This window comes from Geospiza fortis, unplaced genomic scaffold, assembly GCF_000277835.1.
Source record: "Geospiza fortis unplaced genomic scaffold, GeoFor_1.0 scaffold132, whole genome shotgun sequence".
Classification (NCBI taxonomy): Eukaryota; Metazoa; Chordata; class Aves; order Passeriformes; family Thraupidae; genus Geospiza; species Geospiza fortis.
Window position 1 is genome coordinate 1,190,980 of NW_005054446.1, and position 14,667 is coordinate 1,205,646.

The 14,667-nt window shown below is 39.9% G+C and overlaps 1 protein-coding gene across 1 annotated transcript in view; it reads right to left on the minus strand.

The window, feature by feature from the left end:
• VPS13D (vacuolar protein sorting 13 homolog D) overlaps positions 1-14,667 on the minus strand; it is a 96,969-nt gene that overhangs the window by 25,874 nt on the left and 56,428 nt on the right. The window contains exons 62-64 of the mRNA XM_031062339.1: positions 14,116-14,264; positions 11,644-11,778; positions 11,136-11,303 (exon numbers count right to left, since the gene is read on the minus strand). Coding sequence (XP_030918199.1) covers positions 11,136-11,303; positions 11,644-11,778; positions 14,116-14,264 — 452 coding nt within the window. The remainder of the gene's footprint in view (positions 1-11,135; positions 11,304-11,643; positions 11,779-14,115; positions 14,265-14,667) is intronic.

Here is a 14,667-nt window from a genome sequence, read left to right on the forward strand (position 1 = left end):
ATCTCTCAAGACCTGAAAATGCTTTTTCAAGAACATGTTTTGGAAGTTACAGTAGTGCATGACTGGGGGAATCAGCCAGAAGGAATAAACCCACTTACTGATGAGAACTGGTAATCTCTCTTTACAGCTTTCCCCCCAACTGCACCCACATTTTCCAGCTCCAATACCCCAGCTCTTCCTGTGAATACAATCCAGTCTTTCCTCAAATATCCCTTCCTCCATTACACAGAATCTGACACCTAATTGTCAATAGTAATCCTGTTTATATGTACACAGAGTTTTAATGCAATGGTGTATTTTTCTTAGTAAGAAGGAAAAAGAAAAAAAATCCCATGCACATATTTTAAAAGTCAAACTCCATTAGCTGTAAACCCAAAGTTAAACAGGGACATTTTTGTTTGTGTTATTTAGAAAATAGCATTAAATTATAGATGTAAGCAAAACACTTTAAGGATTTTAACCTACCAAACGTACCATGAAGTGTTTCCATTCTGCCCTGATTCAGGTGACAAAATCTGAACTCAGCACACATTAGTTACCAAACATGAACTTCATGGTGAATTGTTGAATTACTTTTTGAAGCAGCTCCTTCTCCCCCTCCCCTGGGACTGTTTGTTTCCTGGCCTCATCTAATACAGACTGCAGCCAAAACTTTGTCAGCATCTGCTCTATGTGCAAACCAAGGGGTTTTCTCAGTGAGCAGTGAGTGGGTCCCTCCTGAGCCATTTCCAGCTGGGACCAGCCCTGTCCTGCTCTGTGGTGCAGAGTTTGCCAGTTAGAGGTGAAATGCCAAGGAAGATAAAACAAGGGGATGTTCCACAGGTATCAGGAAGGGCTGCTAGGAAATGGGGCAACTGTGTGAGGTTGAGACTGGTATTTGAATAAAGGTTCAGACTGTGGTGTCAGAGTTACCCTGATTCCTGATCTCAACCACACCTACATCCATCCTCATCACCCACCACAGGTAATACCACCTGAGTGAAATACCTGCTGGGCATCACTATTTGTGACACTGCTTTTTAACTTTTCTGCGCACCCCAGAAATACTTACCCTGAAATGGTTTTTGAAGTCTGTTGCTGTTAATAGGATTGTATCTGCCTATATAATAAGGAAATTAAAGATTTCTAACATTAAAAACCCACAACTAACAAAACACCTGCACAACACCTCCTGCCCAGTCTATCTAGGTTATAACCACTGTATTGAGAACAAGTTCCTCAGCTGTTACCTCATGATCAGAAACCTAAGCAAACATTAGAAATTTAAGGAGTTTAAGTCCAGCTTAACCTCTGAAGGGAGATTTGAACAAGCTGAAGCACAAAGGCAGACTTACTTTTGCCCCTTATGTATCCTGCTTTTAGATGCCTCCTTTGGGGAGTGCAATATCAGCTGCTGAGGTTGAGGTTTTAAAACTTATGAAAGAGCAGAGATGGTGCCTTATTGAGCTGTTAACCCAATGACACAGCAAACAGGCTCCAGATAAATGAAGGTGACACCAAAAGTGCGACCCACCCTTGTCTTCCTCAGCTTTTGTTAATAAGGTGTGACCTGGGAACTTCAAAGCCTACTCAAGACCATGTAAATGCCAACACAACTAAACACAACAGTCTGTGGAACAAACATGAAACTAATCAAGGGACTTGTAAAAACCAGCTCCCTCTTCTCTACCCTAATTTTCATGAGATCTTTGTCTGCTTGCTGATGAAAAAGAAAAATAAAAATCAGTTACTTGGTAATTTATCTCTGCATTCTTCTGATTTCACACATCCTTTGCCCTGAAACAGAACTGCAACATAACGCATTAGTTTCAGCTAAGGGAAGTTACCTGCTTCCAGACCAAACATCCTGATGTTTCTGGATGAAGCCAGTCTGCACAAGGCACATGCAGAAGTGGGTATTTTACTTGTCACCTTGGCCTCTCCAAACAGAGGGGAATAGGAGCCTTCCAGACTACTCATTAAAACCTCTGTCATTCCATGTACTTCAAATATTTCAACTTATCATCAGTATGTATTGTTTAAAGCTTTGACAGGAGAACCCCTCCTAAAAGCCCCAGGCAGCTGAGCATTTGTCCACCTCCATTCACAGATACCCTCTGCCTCCTCTCACCCTTCTTGTCCCCAGAGCAGATGGTTCTTCCTGCACTTTCCTTCTCCAGAGGGACACTGATCTTTTCTTCCAGACCTACACTCCAAAGACACTTGGATCCCTGGTTTTCATCCCATACCAGTTCATGTATGATATGAAGCTACTGACTGACATACAGCAAGCAGAGAACAGCCCCCACTGCACTTCAGCCTACCTGCTGCAACATAAACTCATCTTCCCAAGGAGGGTGAAATCTGACATTTTCCCCAAATCCCAGGATATGATGCTACTGTACACACTATCTCTGGACGAGCAAGCTAACCACTCTCAGCCCTCCATACAATCATTGAAGATGTTATTGCACTTCTGCAAGCCTGGGCCATGCTGGGCTCAGCCTCCTCCTCTGCAGACTCAAGTAAATCAATGATTCATCATTTCTTGTTTTACATTTACACATTGTCAACAATCAATACCAACTATTCACCAAGATCTGCAAAAGCAGATGAAATACTATCTGTACAAAAAGCTGATTTATTCATGTTTGGGGTTACTTGGTCTTTTGTTTTTCTTTTTAAAGGCACAAAAATTAAGGAAGTTTTACCACAAAAACCTTTTACCACTGACTACATATCCCTTGCTGTTTCAAGCAATAGAAGGAAAACAAAACCACCCATATACAGTGTTTGTGAACCAAAGCTGGTGCCAAACAATTAAGGCTTATAGGGCACAAAAAGAATTCAAAGCAAATGAAAACTCAACTTTGGACTGCTTGCTCCCTCTAAGCCAGATGCATGAAGCACACAGCATGGAAATAAGTTTTCAGTAATCTTTTAAAGTCTTTTTAAGCTCTTGGCACTGCCTGGTTCTCTAAGGACATCCCAAAAGGATAAATACACAATTATGACCTGAGTCCAAACATTCCATTGTAATTCTAGCATCAGAGAACGGTACATCTACAAATATTATTGACTGAGCAAAGCAGAACATTCCAAGATGGAATGTTAAGGGAGAAAGTGATGAAATTAAATGTAGAGAACTTAAAATTTCTGTGCAAACCTCACAATGAACTGTGTTTAAATCAGAAACCAAAGGGTTTATTAGGTTCTCATCCTTGCTTTGCAGAACTCATTTAGAAAGGAATCCAGTCCTTCGTGGTCACTTGCATTGTAGCAACATCATTAAAAATCACCTTTATTCCTACAACTCTACAACCTGTTAAAGGTATTTTAGAAGAAGCTAATTTTTATGCTGATGTCTGTTTTTATGCTGATAGCTGATAAATTACAACAGTTACAAATCAAGCATTTGCCTATGGAGGCAAAAAATCCTTACAATGTACATGTTCCAGGCTAAGGAGACATATGTATATGCTGTTAGGATTTGTGGTTAAAAAAGGTCATCCTCAAATCTTGCTGCTATTCTTTGGAAAGTGCAAAAATCAAAAAGCCCTGCCAGATTCTTGGATATACACAAGGACTGGGTGCAACGGGACAGATCAAGTTGTCCAGTAAAATCTGCAGCCTAAATTCCCCTGCTTTTACTGCAATGTCTCAGGATTGATATGTAATATATTTCTGTGACTTACCATAAAAATAACTTTTAGAGCAGCTTCTTGGCTCATCAGTACACACACTGGTATAGAGTGGAAGCAGTATATATTCAATTTTACAAATTGGCCATCAGTAGGCACAGACAACCAACACAGCTTCCTCCCTTCCTATCACTGTGGTCAATGGTGTGTTATACTGGGACTAAAATGTAAAATGCCTTTATTTGAAAACATAACAGCTGTTTGTTTGTCAGGTTTCAAATGAAGCTGTTCCCCAAAGTACTTTTGTCATGGCTTTGGTCAGTCTCTTAAGATTTACTTGGGGCGTTTTAGCAGGGAAGATTGTGAATTCAGTTATATTTATATGGTCTAGAGTTGCACATTTTCCTTTACACATCAAGACAGACCAAGTGAACTCTTCAATCCAGTCCTAACCAGAAAGGACAGTTCAGGCCGAGCCTCCAAGGCTTTTATAACCCAGCCAAGCTGTGCAGAGAGAAACAAGTCCTGGCACTCTGAACAGCACCAACACACTCTTAATTTAGAAAATACTAAATCAGCAAAAAGCGATAATCAGCTTCTCATTTTCAGAGCAACATAAACTTTGACCCTCTCCAAATTACTGACAACCACGAGGAGCCGCCGGCTTTTCCTACCGAACAAACATGTTCCTTGAGATTCCCTGCAGCATTCCCCACCTCTATTTATGTCACACGCCCAAAGTAAAGGAGCTTTAATTAGCTCACATCCCATCGTTAACTGAGCTTCCTAATGCATGCTGACAAGGGCTGCTGGCGGCCCGGGAACCCCTGATGGGCCGGCTGGAGGAGGCTGATTAGCCGGGAGTCCCCGGGGAGCTGCGAGCCCGCCGTGCCCCGGCAGCGGGGGCGCTTCCCCCGGCACCTCCCGGGAAGCCGCGGCAGCAGCAGCAGCAGGGGCCCGCCGGCAATAGTTTTGTGTTACAGGGCTGAATGAGTGATCCCTGCAGGAACCGCCGGCTGTTTTCACAGACACAGAAAGGCAGTCAAAAGTCCACAGCGTGAACTTGGAATGACCCCAATTGCGGAGTCACTGGCGGGTTCATCTGGAGGACAACTGTGCTTTATTAAACAACTAATACTCTTAACAGATAATTCCCCTCCCCCCGGCCTTAACTCTTACCAAACCTGAAGGTCTTCATGTTTGTTTATTTTTTGGGAATGGAATTATTTGCCCTCTTTCCCCCCCTTCCTTAAACACCCCAATATACTGAAAATCAGAGAAAAAGCCTCAAGAGATCCAGTACCTTGAGTTAATAGGTAACAACAAAGAGAGAGTACATTAGGTTTGGTTTTAACATCATCTTTACCAGCTCTCTTGATTTTGATTTCCAAAAGCATTTCCATCTGCCACTAACTGCAGCACTTAGGCTCTTTCCAGACAATTTCTTTTTCTGCCATGACCACCTGAGACTACACTTGGGATCTGAAAGAACCTCCTGTTTAAAAACTAACAGGCTGTCCATGTTTCTAGATGTTTTGAAGGAAAGCCCATGCAAGCACATTAATTGGACCTGCCATCGTGTGTGTGTGTGTAAATAGTGAACAACTCTGAGCTGTTTGGATCTCCTGGTACAGCTTGGCCTTCTCCCCTGCACAAAGAAACACAATTTTCACTCCTCATGGATACACAGCTAAGGAGCTTCAAGTTTAAGTCTGTACTATTTAATATTCTACTCAACACTACAACTTTAAATACACAGTAGGGAGGTGCAGTCAGCCATTTGTCAAGACTGAAATGATGAATTTCAAACCCACACCCCATTTTTTCTCCTTCAGATGCTAATGGTGATATATGGGATAGATGTGCCTGTCTGCATGACATGTAACCACTCAAAAACTGCAGGTTAAAACTAAATTTCATTTCATCTATGATAAATGCTTATTTCCAGTGTCACAGTTTATGACTTGGCAACTCTTTGCATACCTCATTTTAAATTCTCCTTTGCTCACTGAATTCTCCAATGAGTCAGCAAAACAGAAACAGTGCATTTTATTTTACAGGAAAATCAGTTGGTAAACCCCTTTGAAATGAAGCTGTAGAGCTGGTGTGAAACCTAAAACTCTTTAATCCCTCTTTTTTTCAATTGTCCAATGGTCACCTGTACATTCCTCTACCCAGCTGTGCATCTCCATGTGTGCAGTTGCTGCATTGTTACAGGACTCTCATGGTCAATTGAGCAATTTCTCCTGGGTAAGGCTCATCCAATGTGTAGTTTGCTTTTGAATGAGGTACATTTAGGACATTAAGCCCACTTTAAACCAGTTCTTCCCACAGAATATACCATTATTTCTGTTCAATCTACCTATACCCATTTCTCCACATAAAAATACACTGGAGTAAAGTGTGTTCACGTTGTGCAAGAAGCTCTGTAAAAGAAAGGCTGAATTTAAACCAAATAGAGAGGAAAACTTTTAACCTAGATGCTGGCCACACACGTTTTATCCCATGGTACAAATGAAAACCAGGAAGAAATTCTTCAAACTTCCCAAAGATGATCCTTTATCCCAAAACCTCTTTCAAAGATACTAGTTACAGATGCCAGATGTTCTGCACATTAAAACTGACACTTTCCATGGCTTTTGATTGCCACTAATTGGTCATAAAACTTGCTGTCTTTTCAAACTGGCAGGAAATGGGGAAATGGCCTCATCTGTAATATCCCTCATGTACTCAGCATTTCTGCCTGGGGATTTCAATTGCTGTCCACCTCATAATCTACACATTTTGATACAGATTCTCATTGCTTATGTGAACCTGCAAATCTGTGGATGAAATGCAAGTTAAACTGAGGATGATCTGCAGTGCCACCTGGACAGGCTGCAGGAGCCTCTATGCTACACTGGGAAAGAAAGATTACACAGAAGAAAATGCAAAAAAGCTACATTTGACCCAAATTGTATAAATCATAGCTGGAATAGAAAAAATTACAGTAAATCCCAATATTTCAATGCCTCAACTACCCTTTGTAAGGGATGACTGCCAGCTTTCCTGAAGGAAAAGACAAATTCTAATCTGTAAGGTCGCCCAGAAGATGACATGTATTCTGGCCTTCCTCACCTTTATCCAGTGAGACTGACACTAACCACACACATTCTGCTCTCAGGAGTTAAGGAAAAGAGCAAGGAATCAAACAAACACCATGGAAATATAGAGTGGTAGGACATTCAGCAAACTCAGAACCAAAGCACCACCATGACCATCACTTGATAATGCTGTTTAAGACTCTTCTGAGGAAAACACCACCATGTATTTCTTTCTCAGGTTTCATATAGAAAGGCTTTTGTTAGAAGTTCCCTGACACCAAGATATGATTTTATTTTCAGCTACTTCCTTGGCATTTTGATGTTGCTAGAGCTTAACTGCAGTTAGTCCCAAGATGGGAGAATGGTAGTGGTTCTTGCTTCGGAATGAAAGAGGAGTGATTGATTAAGTGAGCAAAAATAACCAAAAACACTTTAAACAAAAGGCAATCATCAGCTTTGATTGTTTTAGAAACCTTTCTGTCTGTTTTTGGGTAGAGCCTGCTCAAACTAGACCTTCCTTCTGTGCTCTGGTACAGCCACTTCTCATTGTATTTGCTGCCAACTTTGTTACAGTTGACATTCATGCAAGTCAAACGCTTGTTCAAGATTTGTTTTTAAATAATCCCTTTATTACTTTCTCTTTATTTTCCATTCAGTTATCTTTATCTTCCTGTCACTGCCAACCACTTGAGATTCTGCTTTGATTTATCCTACAAGGAGGGTTAAAACTCACATCTCCCTTTGTGCTGCTTTCATGCTCCTGTTCTACAGTTGCCTCCAGGCCAAACACTCACCTGGAGCATCCTTACTACTCTTAAAGTTTTCTTATCTGGTTCTAACACCTCACCTCTTTTCCTATCTCTGTTAAGCACCTAAGCACCTCTGCCATCAGTCTGAACTCAGCTGAAATAAACAGATGGAATGAAAGTCCAGGGCAGAAAGGCTCATCAGCCATAAAAGAAAACAGACACTCAAATGCAATTTGCTGCAACTCTGCTCTAGGGAAGTTCTGGCATCTCAGGTGCCTCCTTCTGGAAGGAAGCCTGGCTCTCACAACTCTGCCTGCTTCCCAAAAACCTAACAGAAAAATGCAGCTCTGACTGATGGCTTACCTTTCCTTCAGAAGCCTAATTAAAATGGCAACATCAGAGTTCAACATGAAAATTAAGCTCTTTCATGAAGTTCATTAAATTCTTTTTCTCAAGAGGAAGGGAGGTACAAAACAATTATCTCCATTCTATATCCCTTGACCTAACAGAGTCATAACAGCTACACTACTATTTGCTCACAATTCCTAAAAGATAAGAGAATTTATGGTAGAGGTAGAGAGAAATCAGAGACATTAAACACAGTATTGACAAGCTATGAATCTTTTCAATCCTTTACCACCATTTGTCAGCAGAACACCTATTTGCCAGTAATAGATACAACCACACTTATTTCTCATTTGGAAAACACAAGCTACAGAACAGTTCTGTTCAGTTCCTCATTCAGTGTTCAATATTCATTTCTAATTGAAACACATCTGAAACAGGGGAAATTTAGGATTTAGTTCTATCATGCCTAACGGGGGAAATAAAAAAAGTGTGGATGCCAAGAATGTGAGACATTTCCACGCATATGGCAACTATAGAAGGCTCCATTCAGAGGGAATGTAATTCCCTCTGGTGTCTATATTTAGGATCAAAGAACTTTTTAAAATACAGAACTTGGAATCTCCAAGGGATAAAAACTACAAAACTGTCTGGAGTGAACTTTATTTAACCTAAGGTTTTGTGCCAATTTAAATACACTGCAGCTCTCCACTTGAAAGAAGGCATTACCCACTGCATGCTCTGAAATGCATGGAAAAGCCATTACAGGGATAATCAGCACAACTATAAAATAGAAAAGCAATAAAATGACAAAACCAGATACAACTCCAATAGCTTACTTCTCGATTCAGTTGAGCAGTGTTGCTTTAAAAGCCATGATTATAGTATTACTCTTTGTTTATCTATCTACTCACACCTCAATAGCTAACTCATCTTAAAATCTAGGATAGATTTTTATTTTAGACACTTCATAAGTCAGGTAGTGAGACAACCAAAATGGAGATTTTTCCCAGCCCTCAGTGCCTGTGCAGGACACAGGCTCCTCTAAGTTTTGGCTGCTTTAGTTACCAGAGCCACAGAATTAGCTGCAAAGACAAGAGCCCTCTGTGGCACAGCCAAATCAGGTGAAAATTTATGCAGTGAAAATATACTTAAAAATACCTTCCTGGAGCACCAACAGCAAGATGAAAACGACCTATTGTTTCAGTTTTGTTTCTCTTGACTAACTCAAATTGTTTTTTCTCTCCGCATAATTTTCTTTACCAATACTTTACATACCCTAGAAACACTCATAAGGCACAAAGAAGGTAGAGCAGAAAGTAAAAGACAAATTACTGTGTTGTCCCATGAACATAATATATCCCAAAATGAACTTGAAATGCCAATTTTTTTATCTTATGGACATTCCTTGCTTAGTTTTCAAGCAGATTTAAATGCCTGAAAGCAGTGCAACACATAAGGAAGAATTCAACCTGACTATTTGAGCCTTTTGTACCATTGTCTTCTATGCAGCAGAATTAAGATTCAACCTTTGGAAAGAGGATTAATCAAGGAGCTCCACAATGTACTACTAAGCTTTCTTAAATTATGGCTTTCTCTCCTTGTTCCAAAAGGACAAATATATAAACCATATAAAAAGCTTTGAAAAGGGAACTGTGTGAGACTTGCATCACAGAGCCATTTCTGATATATCAAGGAGAAAGAAAAAATACCTGGGAAGACTAATAAATAGTACATGGGGTGATTTTCAAAGGTATAAATGGGAAGCAGGCACTCAGCTCCTGTTGAATTTTGAAAAGAGTTCAGCATCCAACTGCCCTTCTGCCTTTGAAAATCTTCCTTCACAAACCCCTTGGTTACAAATGACTCCAAAGTTCAAAGAATGACCTTGCCCTTGTGGGAAACAGAGGAAGGCTCGTGCCTTTTAAAGGAAGATTTATGAGACTGTTGCTGCAGATGTGACTGCAATGAGGAAACACCACTTTATAGAAAGGAAACTCTAAAGAAACATACTCCATTGGGTGGAGTGGATGGGTCACCAGAGACCACAGCCATGAGGACAAAGCATGGACAGAAGGACTCGTCTGCAGACAGATCCAGCTGCCTTCCAGAAGCTCAGCAAGTCTTCTACCAGACTGCTTGGATTTGCAGTGCTGAGAATTACAGCAGCACCTACTAGGAGATTAAGGCAGGAATATCAACATAGAATTTTGTTTGAGTTTCTTGAAATTGTGCAAAATAGGCTAATGCTGCAAACAAGATAATTATGACAGAGAATGTGCATGTCATCTTTGCTCATGGCTCAGCTCTCTGGGTCAGATCCAGCTCTGCATTGGTGATGGACTAGGTTAGATAATGGTAGTCTTGACCTCTCTGTAATTACACAGACTCTGCATTTCACATCTTCTGAATTACCTTTTTTCACTAAGGAAGGGGAAAAGCAGATTTCCTTGTACACAAATAAGTGGGAAAGGTTATTAAAAGATGAAGCATGACAATACACACAAAGTTACCTGTTAGGAAAATGATAAAAATAGAAAGTAAAGAATTTTTACAAAATCAAACTTACCAATATGCCCTTGTGTCAAAAATTACTGCAGCTGTACCCATGAAGGGACTCATGCCAGCACACCATGTATGTAACAAAACTTTTCAAGAACATGTTTGCTAACTATCAAGTACAGCATCAACCATGATCCAAACTACTTCATGTTTCTGACTCCTGCCTCTCTTGGGCACTAAATACAGTTATTTTCACTGATACAATTGAATTCTTTCAGCTGTAATCAGGAAGGACAAAAGAATGTTCACCATGCAGAGACTTTGGAAATAAACTACAGATAAATACAAAGCAATCTGGAAATTCTTTAGTTTGTTGTTATGTGGCACAAAACCCCCCAAACCTCAAGTGTCAGCATAATAATTGCTATTCACATCAGCTTAATCACTTCTTAAAAATAAAAACTAACAATTCCTGTTATACTAAATAACCCCTAATACTCCACCTTTCTCTAGTGCTCTCTCTCTCTGTGTTGATTATATACATAATTTAACACAGCTTTGTTCATTTGCATGTAGGAGCAAATTATTTCTCCTTTTGGTTAGCTGTTGATTTAATTACAAGTATCTGTACAGCAGTAATAGGGCTTTGAGTGCTTCACTGACTCCTGCTTCTGGCATCCCTGGGATGTATAGAAAGCATTTAAGAAAATCTGCACTTCAAATGTCATTTTTACAAAACAAAGATCAAGCAATTCAAGCATGGTCAATAGTTCTATTTGACTTTTTGCCTCTTTTTTGCTTATTGTTATAGCAAACTTTAATATCACAGTTTTTACCTTTGCAGCAGAGTTTGATACTCCATGAGTGACATTTCTGATGAGACCACCCACATTGCCATACTTTATAAGTCCAGTAACACCTTCTGAAACATCATTCAGTAGGCCCATAGGGTTGCCAAGGAAATCCACAGACCCTAGAATGCTTGCTGCCTGACTCAGCAGCTCCTGGAAAATCAAGAGGAAGAATGAAGTATTTCTTATGGATCACATTTACACCAGCAAGGTTGAGGGAAAAAAACCATCCCACCCACAACAGAAGCTTATGCCAGTCCAGGTAGGTTTATGAGAGAAATCAACACACAAATACCAGTAAAATTAACAATAGCTTAATCTTAAAATGCAGTGTATTTTAGATTTCTTCTGGGATACTACTTCTCCATAGACCAAAGAAGCCACACAGCAGTGACACTTGATAGTCAGGAAAGAGTTCCCACATCCCCAGTGGAGAACTCCTCAACCAAGAGAAGTTCAACCTTTGCCACAACATCATCTCAACCACACTGACCTCCTGGAAGTGTTTCAGAATGTCATTAATGATGAACTCCTGAGTTTCATATGGATGGACCCGAGTGAAAGGATCCAGATTAATCACAGCATCCTCAAATCGGATCAGAGGGAAGCCCAGGGTGCTTTTCAATGCCTGAGTAAATAAAAGACATTGCCATTGTAATTCTTCTCTCTGCTTCTCATTCACAGCATCCTTTAAATGGGTAACAAACCAAAATTCTCTGAAGCTGCTGGAGTTCTCTACCACTGCACTGTGGACACTGATATAGAGAGCAGTCACCCACAAACCTTTCAATTCTAAGCATTGATAGCTTCTGAGCACTGCATTTCTTCAACCCTAAATGAATTTTCTTGACAAAACTGGAATTTTTCCACCCTGCTGAACTTCTGTGAAGGGATTAAGTGTCAAGATGAGCTAGAATAACATACATAATTTCCTGTAAGCCTGAGGCTCATTTCTTAACATTATGTGGTCTAAAGAAATTCTTCAAACTAGCATTGCCCATTATTTTTCAAGGAAGAAAACTAAGACTGTAATTAGTTCATAGGCCATCTGTACTTTGTGCAATTTATAAATAAAAAACCACAGTTAAGGTGGACAAGCTATACATCCAAATAGAGACACACATAAATAAAATAATTTGGAAAAAATTATAAGAAAACTAATTTTTTAAGACTGAAAGAGGACCCTTCTTCAGGTCTTGATAGTGGCATCTGAACACTCACCAACATCAGACACTCTGAAGAAGGCAAGAAGCTTCAGGTTGATGTTTTATCTTTACACATTAACCACCAAGCTGCCTGCTAGAAGGAACACGAGTTTTTGTGCCATCTGCAGGCAATTAAGGCAAGTTACAGGTCTGAGCTAAGTTTGTGTGTAAGAAAAGAGCTATTTATTTTTTCAGTAAATGGATGACCAACCAGAGTAGTCCTCATTATTCACTTGGGTAGGAAGTAATTTCCTGTTTAACTATCAGATATTATATAAGACAACTTTGTTAATACTGGTACCTAATAAAAATAATCTGTCTACACCAAATTACCAGACAGCCATGTCCAAGCCAGAAACATTAGAGGTAGTTAGAAAAACTTCCACAAAGGCTCTACTGTGATTATTCTCTCCCTCCTACCCTGAACTCTCCTGGGCTACAGAACTGAATTGAACTCTTTCTGTGAAAGTCAATATACAGAATATGCAGGGACTGTTAGCATTATGGAGAAAAATGTATATGCCAAGTTTTCTCTAGGGAATGCTGCCAAGATGGATCCATGTGCAATCCTATACCAAGGGTGGTAGGAAATCCAAACAGAACAGTGCACAGTGCTGGGTTCTTAAAGGCACTCACCACTAGTTCTGCCTCCTCAGCCTGCATTTCAACTAATGCAGTTACAAGGGTATTCATGTTGAGGCTGAAGTGCAACTACATATTCAGGACAGGGCTGCTATTATTGAGCAGTAAGGAATATCACAGCCAAGGAATATTCTAGCTAGGAATATCACAGCTAAGGAATACCCCAACTAGCTGTTGAACTGTCCTTGGCACAAGGATTCAGTAAAAAGAACACAAGAACGTAGGACTGGTGATTTTCTGGATCATCTTGGTAGGAATCCATGACAGACATTCATTACCCAACACTAAATTTCTTTAGAAGCTTACTCATCGTGATGTCCTTAATATCAAGAACAAAAAAGCCCAGTTGGTGTCTCAGTTTTGGTTTTTTGAAAAGGCAGCAGCTCAGTTCCTCCACAATGGGGAGGGTGTTTTATGGTTTGGGTGGTTGGTTTTATCTCTCCCACCTTGGAGGGAAGTAGTTGTATCAGCTCAGAGAGAACTCAAGTATTTCTGACTGAAGTGTTAAATCAATCATTTTTGAAGTGGCAACTGACTGCTGCCACTTGATTGTGGCCAGGAAGGTCCTAACACATGATTTGGGAACACTGGATGAGATTATTGAAAAAGACCAGACTTCCCAGTGAACTGAGATTGAGTATGAACTTAAAATCAGACTTAACTGACTTTAAGTTCATACTCAATCTCAGTTCACTTTAATTTTCAATTATTTTGCACAGTCCGCATGCAAATTCTTCAATTCCAATGAAACAACTTTTTTTTGGATGAAAACAGTCAGATTTGTCCTGTATTTGTATAAGAAGTTGAATAACTTCTTATCTTAAAACAGTAAATCCCTTTAAGTTCTTTACACTTCGATCATTGTAACTAAGGTCCTTTGCAAAGCAGTGAGTCATTAGGTCCAGTTGGCTGTGCTTCAACTGAAATTACAAAAATGAAGGACTATTACAGAAGAGACTGGAAATTATGCAAATTAAATGTCAGAAGTTGCTGGAACTTCTATTATTTTTAACTTGGATAATGCAAGAGTAAATGGAAACTGAGAGTGTTAAGTGAAAGCATCTGTTCTCTTTTCTTCCTCTTTACTGGAAGCCCACTCTGGGAATGCACTGGTGTACCTTGAGATCCAAAGGGAGCTTGTTGGAAGTGAAGACACTCAACTTGATTTGAGGCACACTGATTTTCAGATTTTCAAAGTAGTATCGTTTCTGTGCTCCGCCTTGTTCAACAACCTTCTCATGGAGGTTTTCATCATAATTTTCAACCTCTGCATCCAGACAATACACAGGAATCAGAACCAATTAAAGATAAATAAATATGGGGTTAGGAATGCACACTGTGTTAAGAGTTAACAATCCTCAGCACAAATAAAAACTATGTGTGACTGCTGGTGGAGCCAGCAAAATTACTCATGCCTTGTGACACCAAGTTGACCTCCGAGGCTCGAGAATTTTTGTCAGATCTCTCTGCATCTCTAAAACCTGTTATTTGAGCTTTTAATCTCACTTCTAATTTCTCTTTATCAGCACACAGAAACAAGGGGATAACACATGATTATGCAAAGTTCCTACTGTGCAGTCGTGCTCTTACAGTCTGTTTTCCTCTCTCTACCCTCTCTGTAATTCCTTACACACTTAACCAGGAATATAATGCACAAAGCAAGCTTTCAA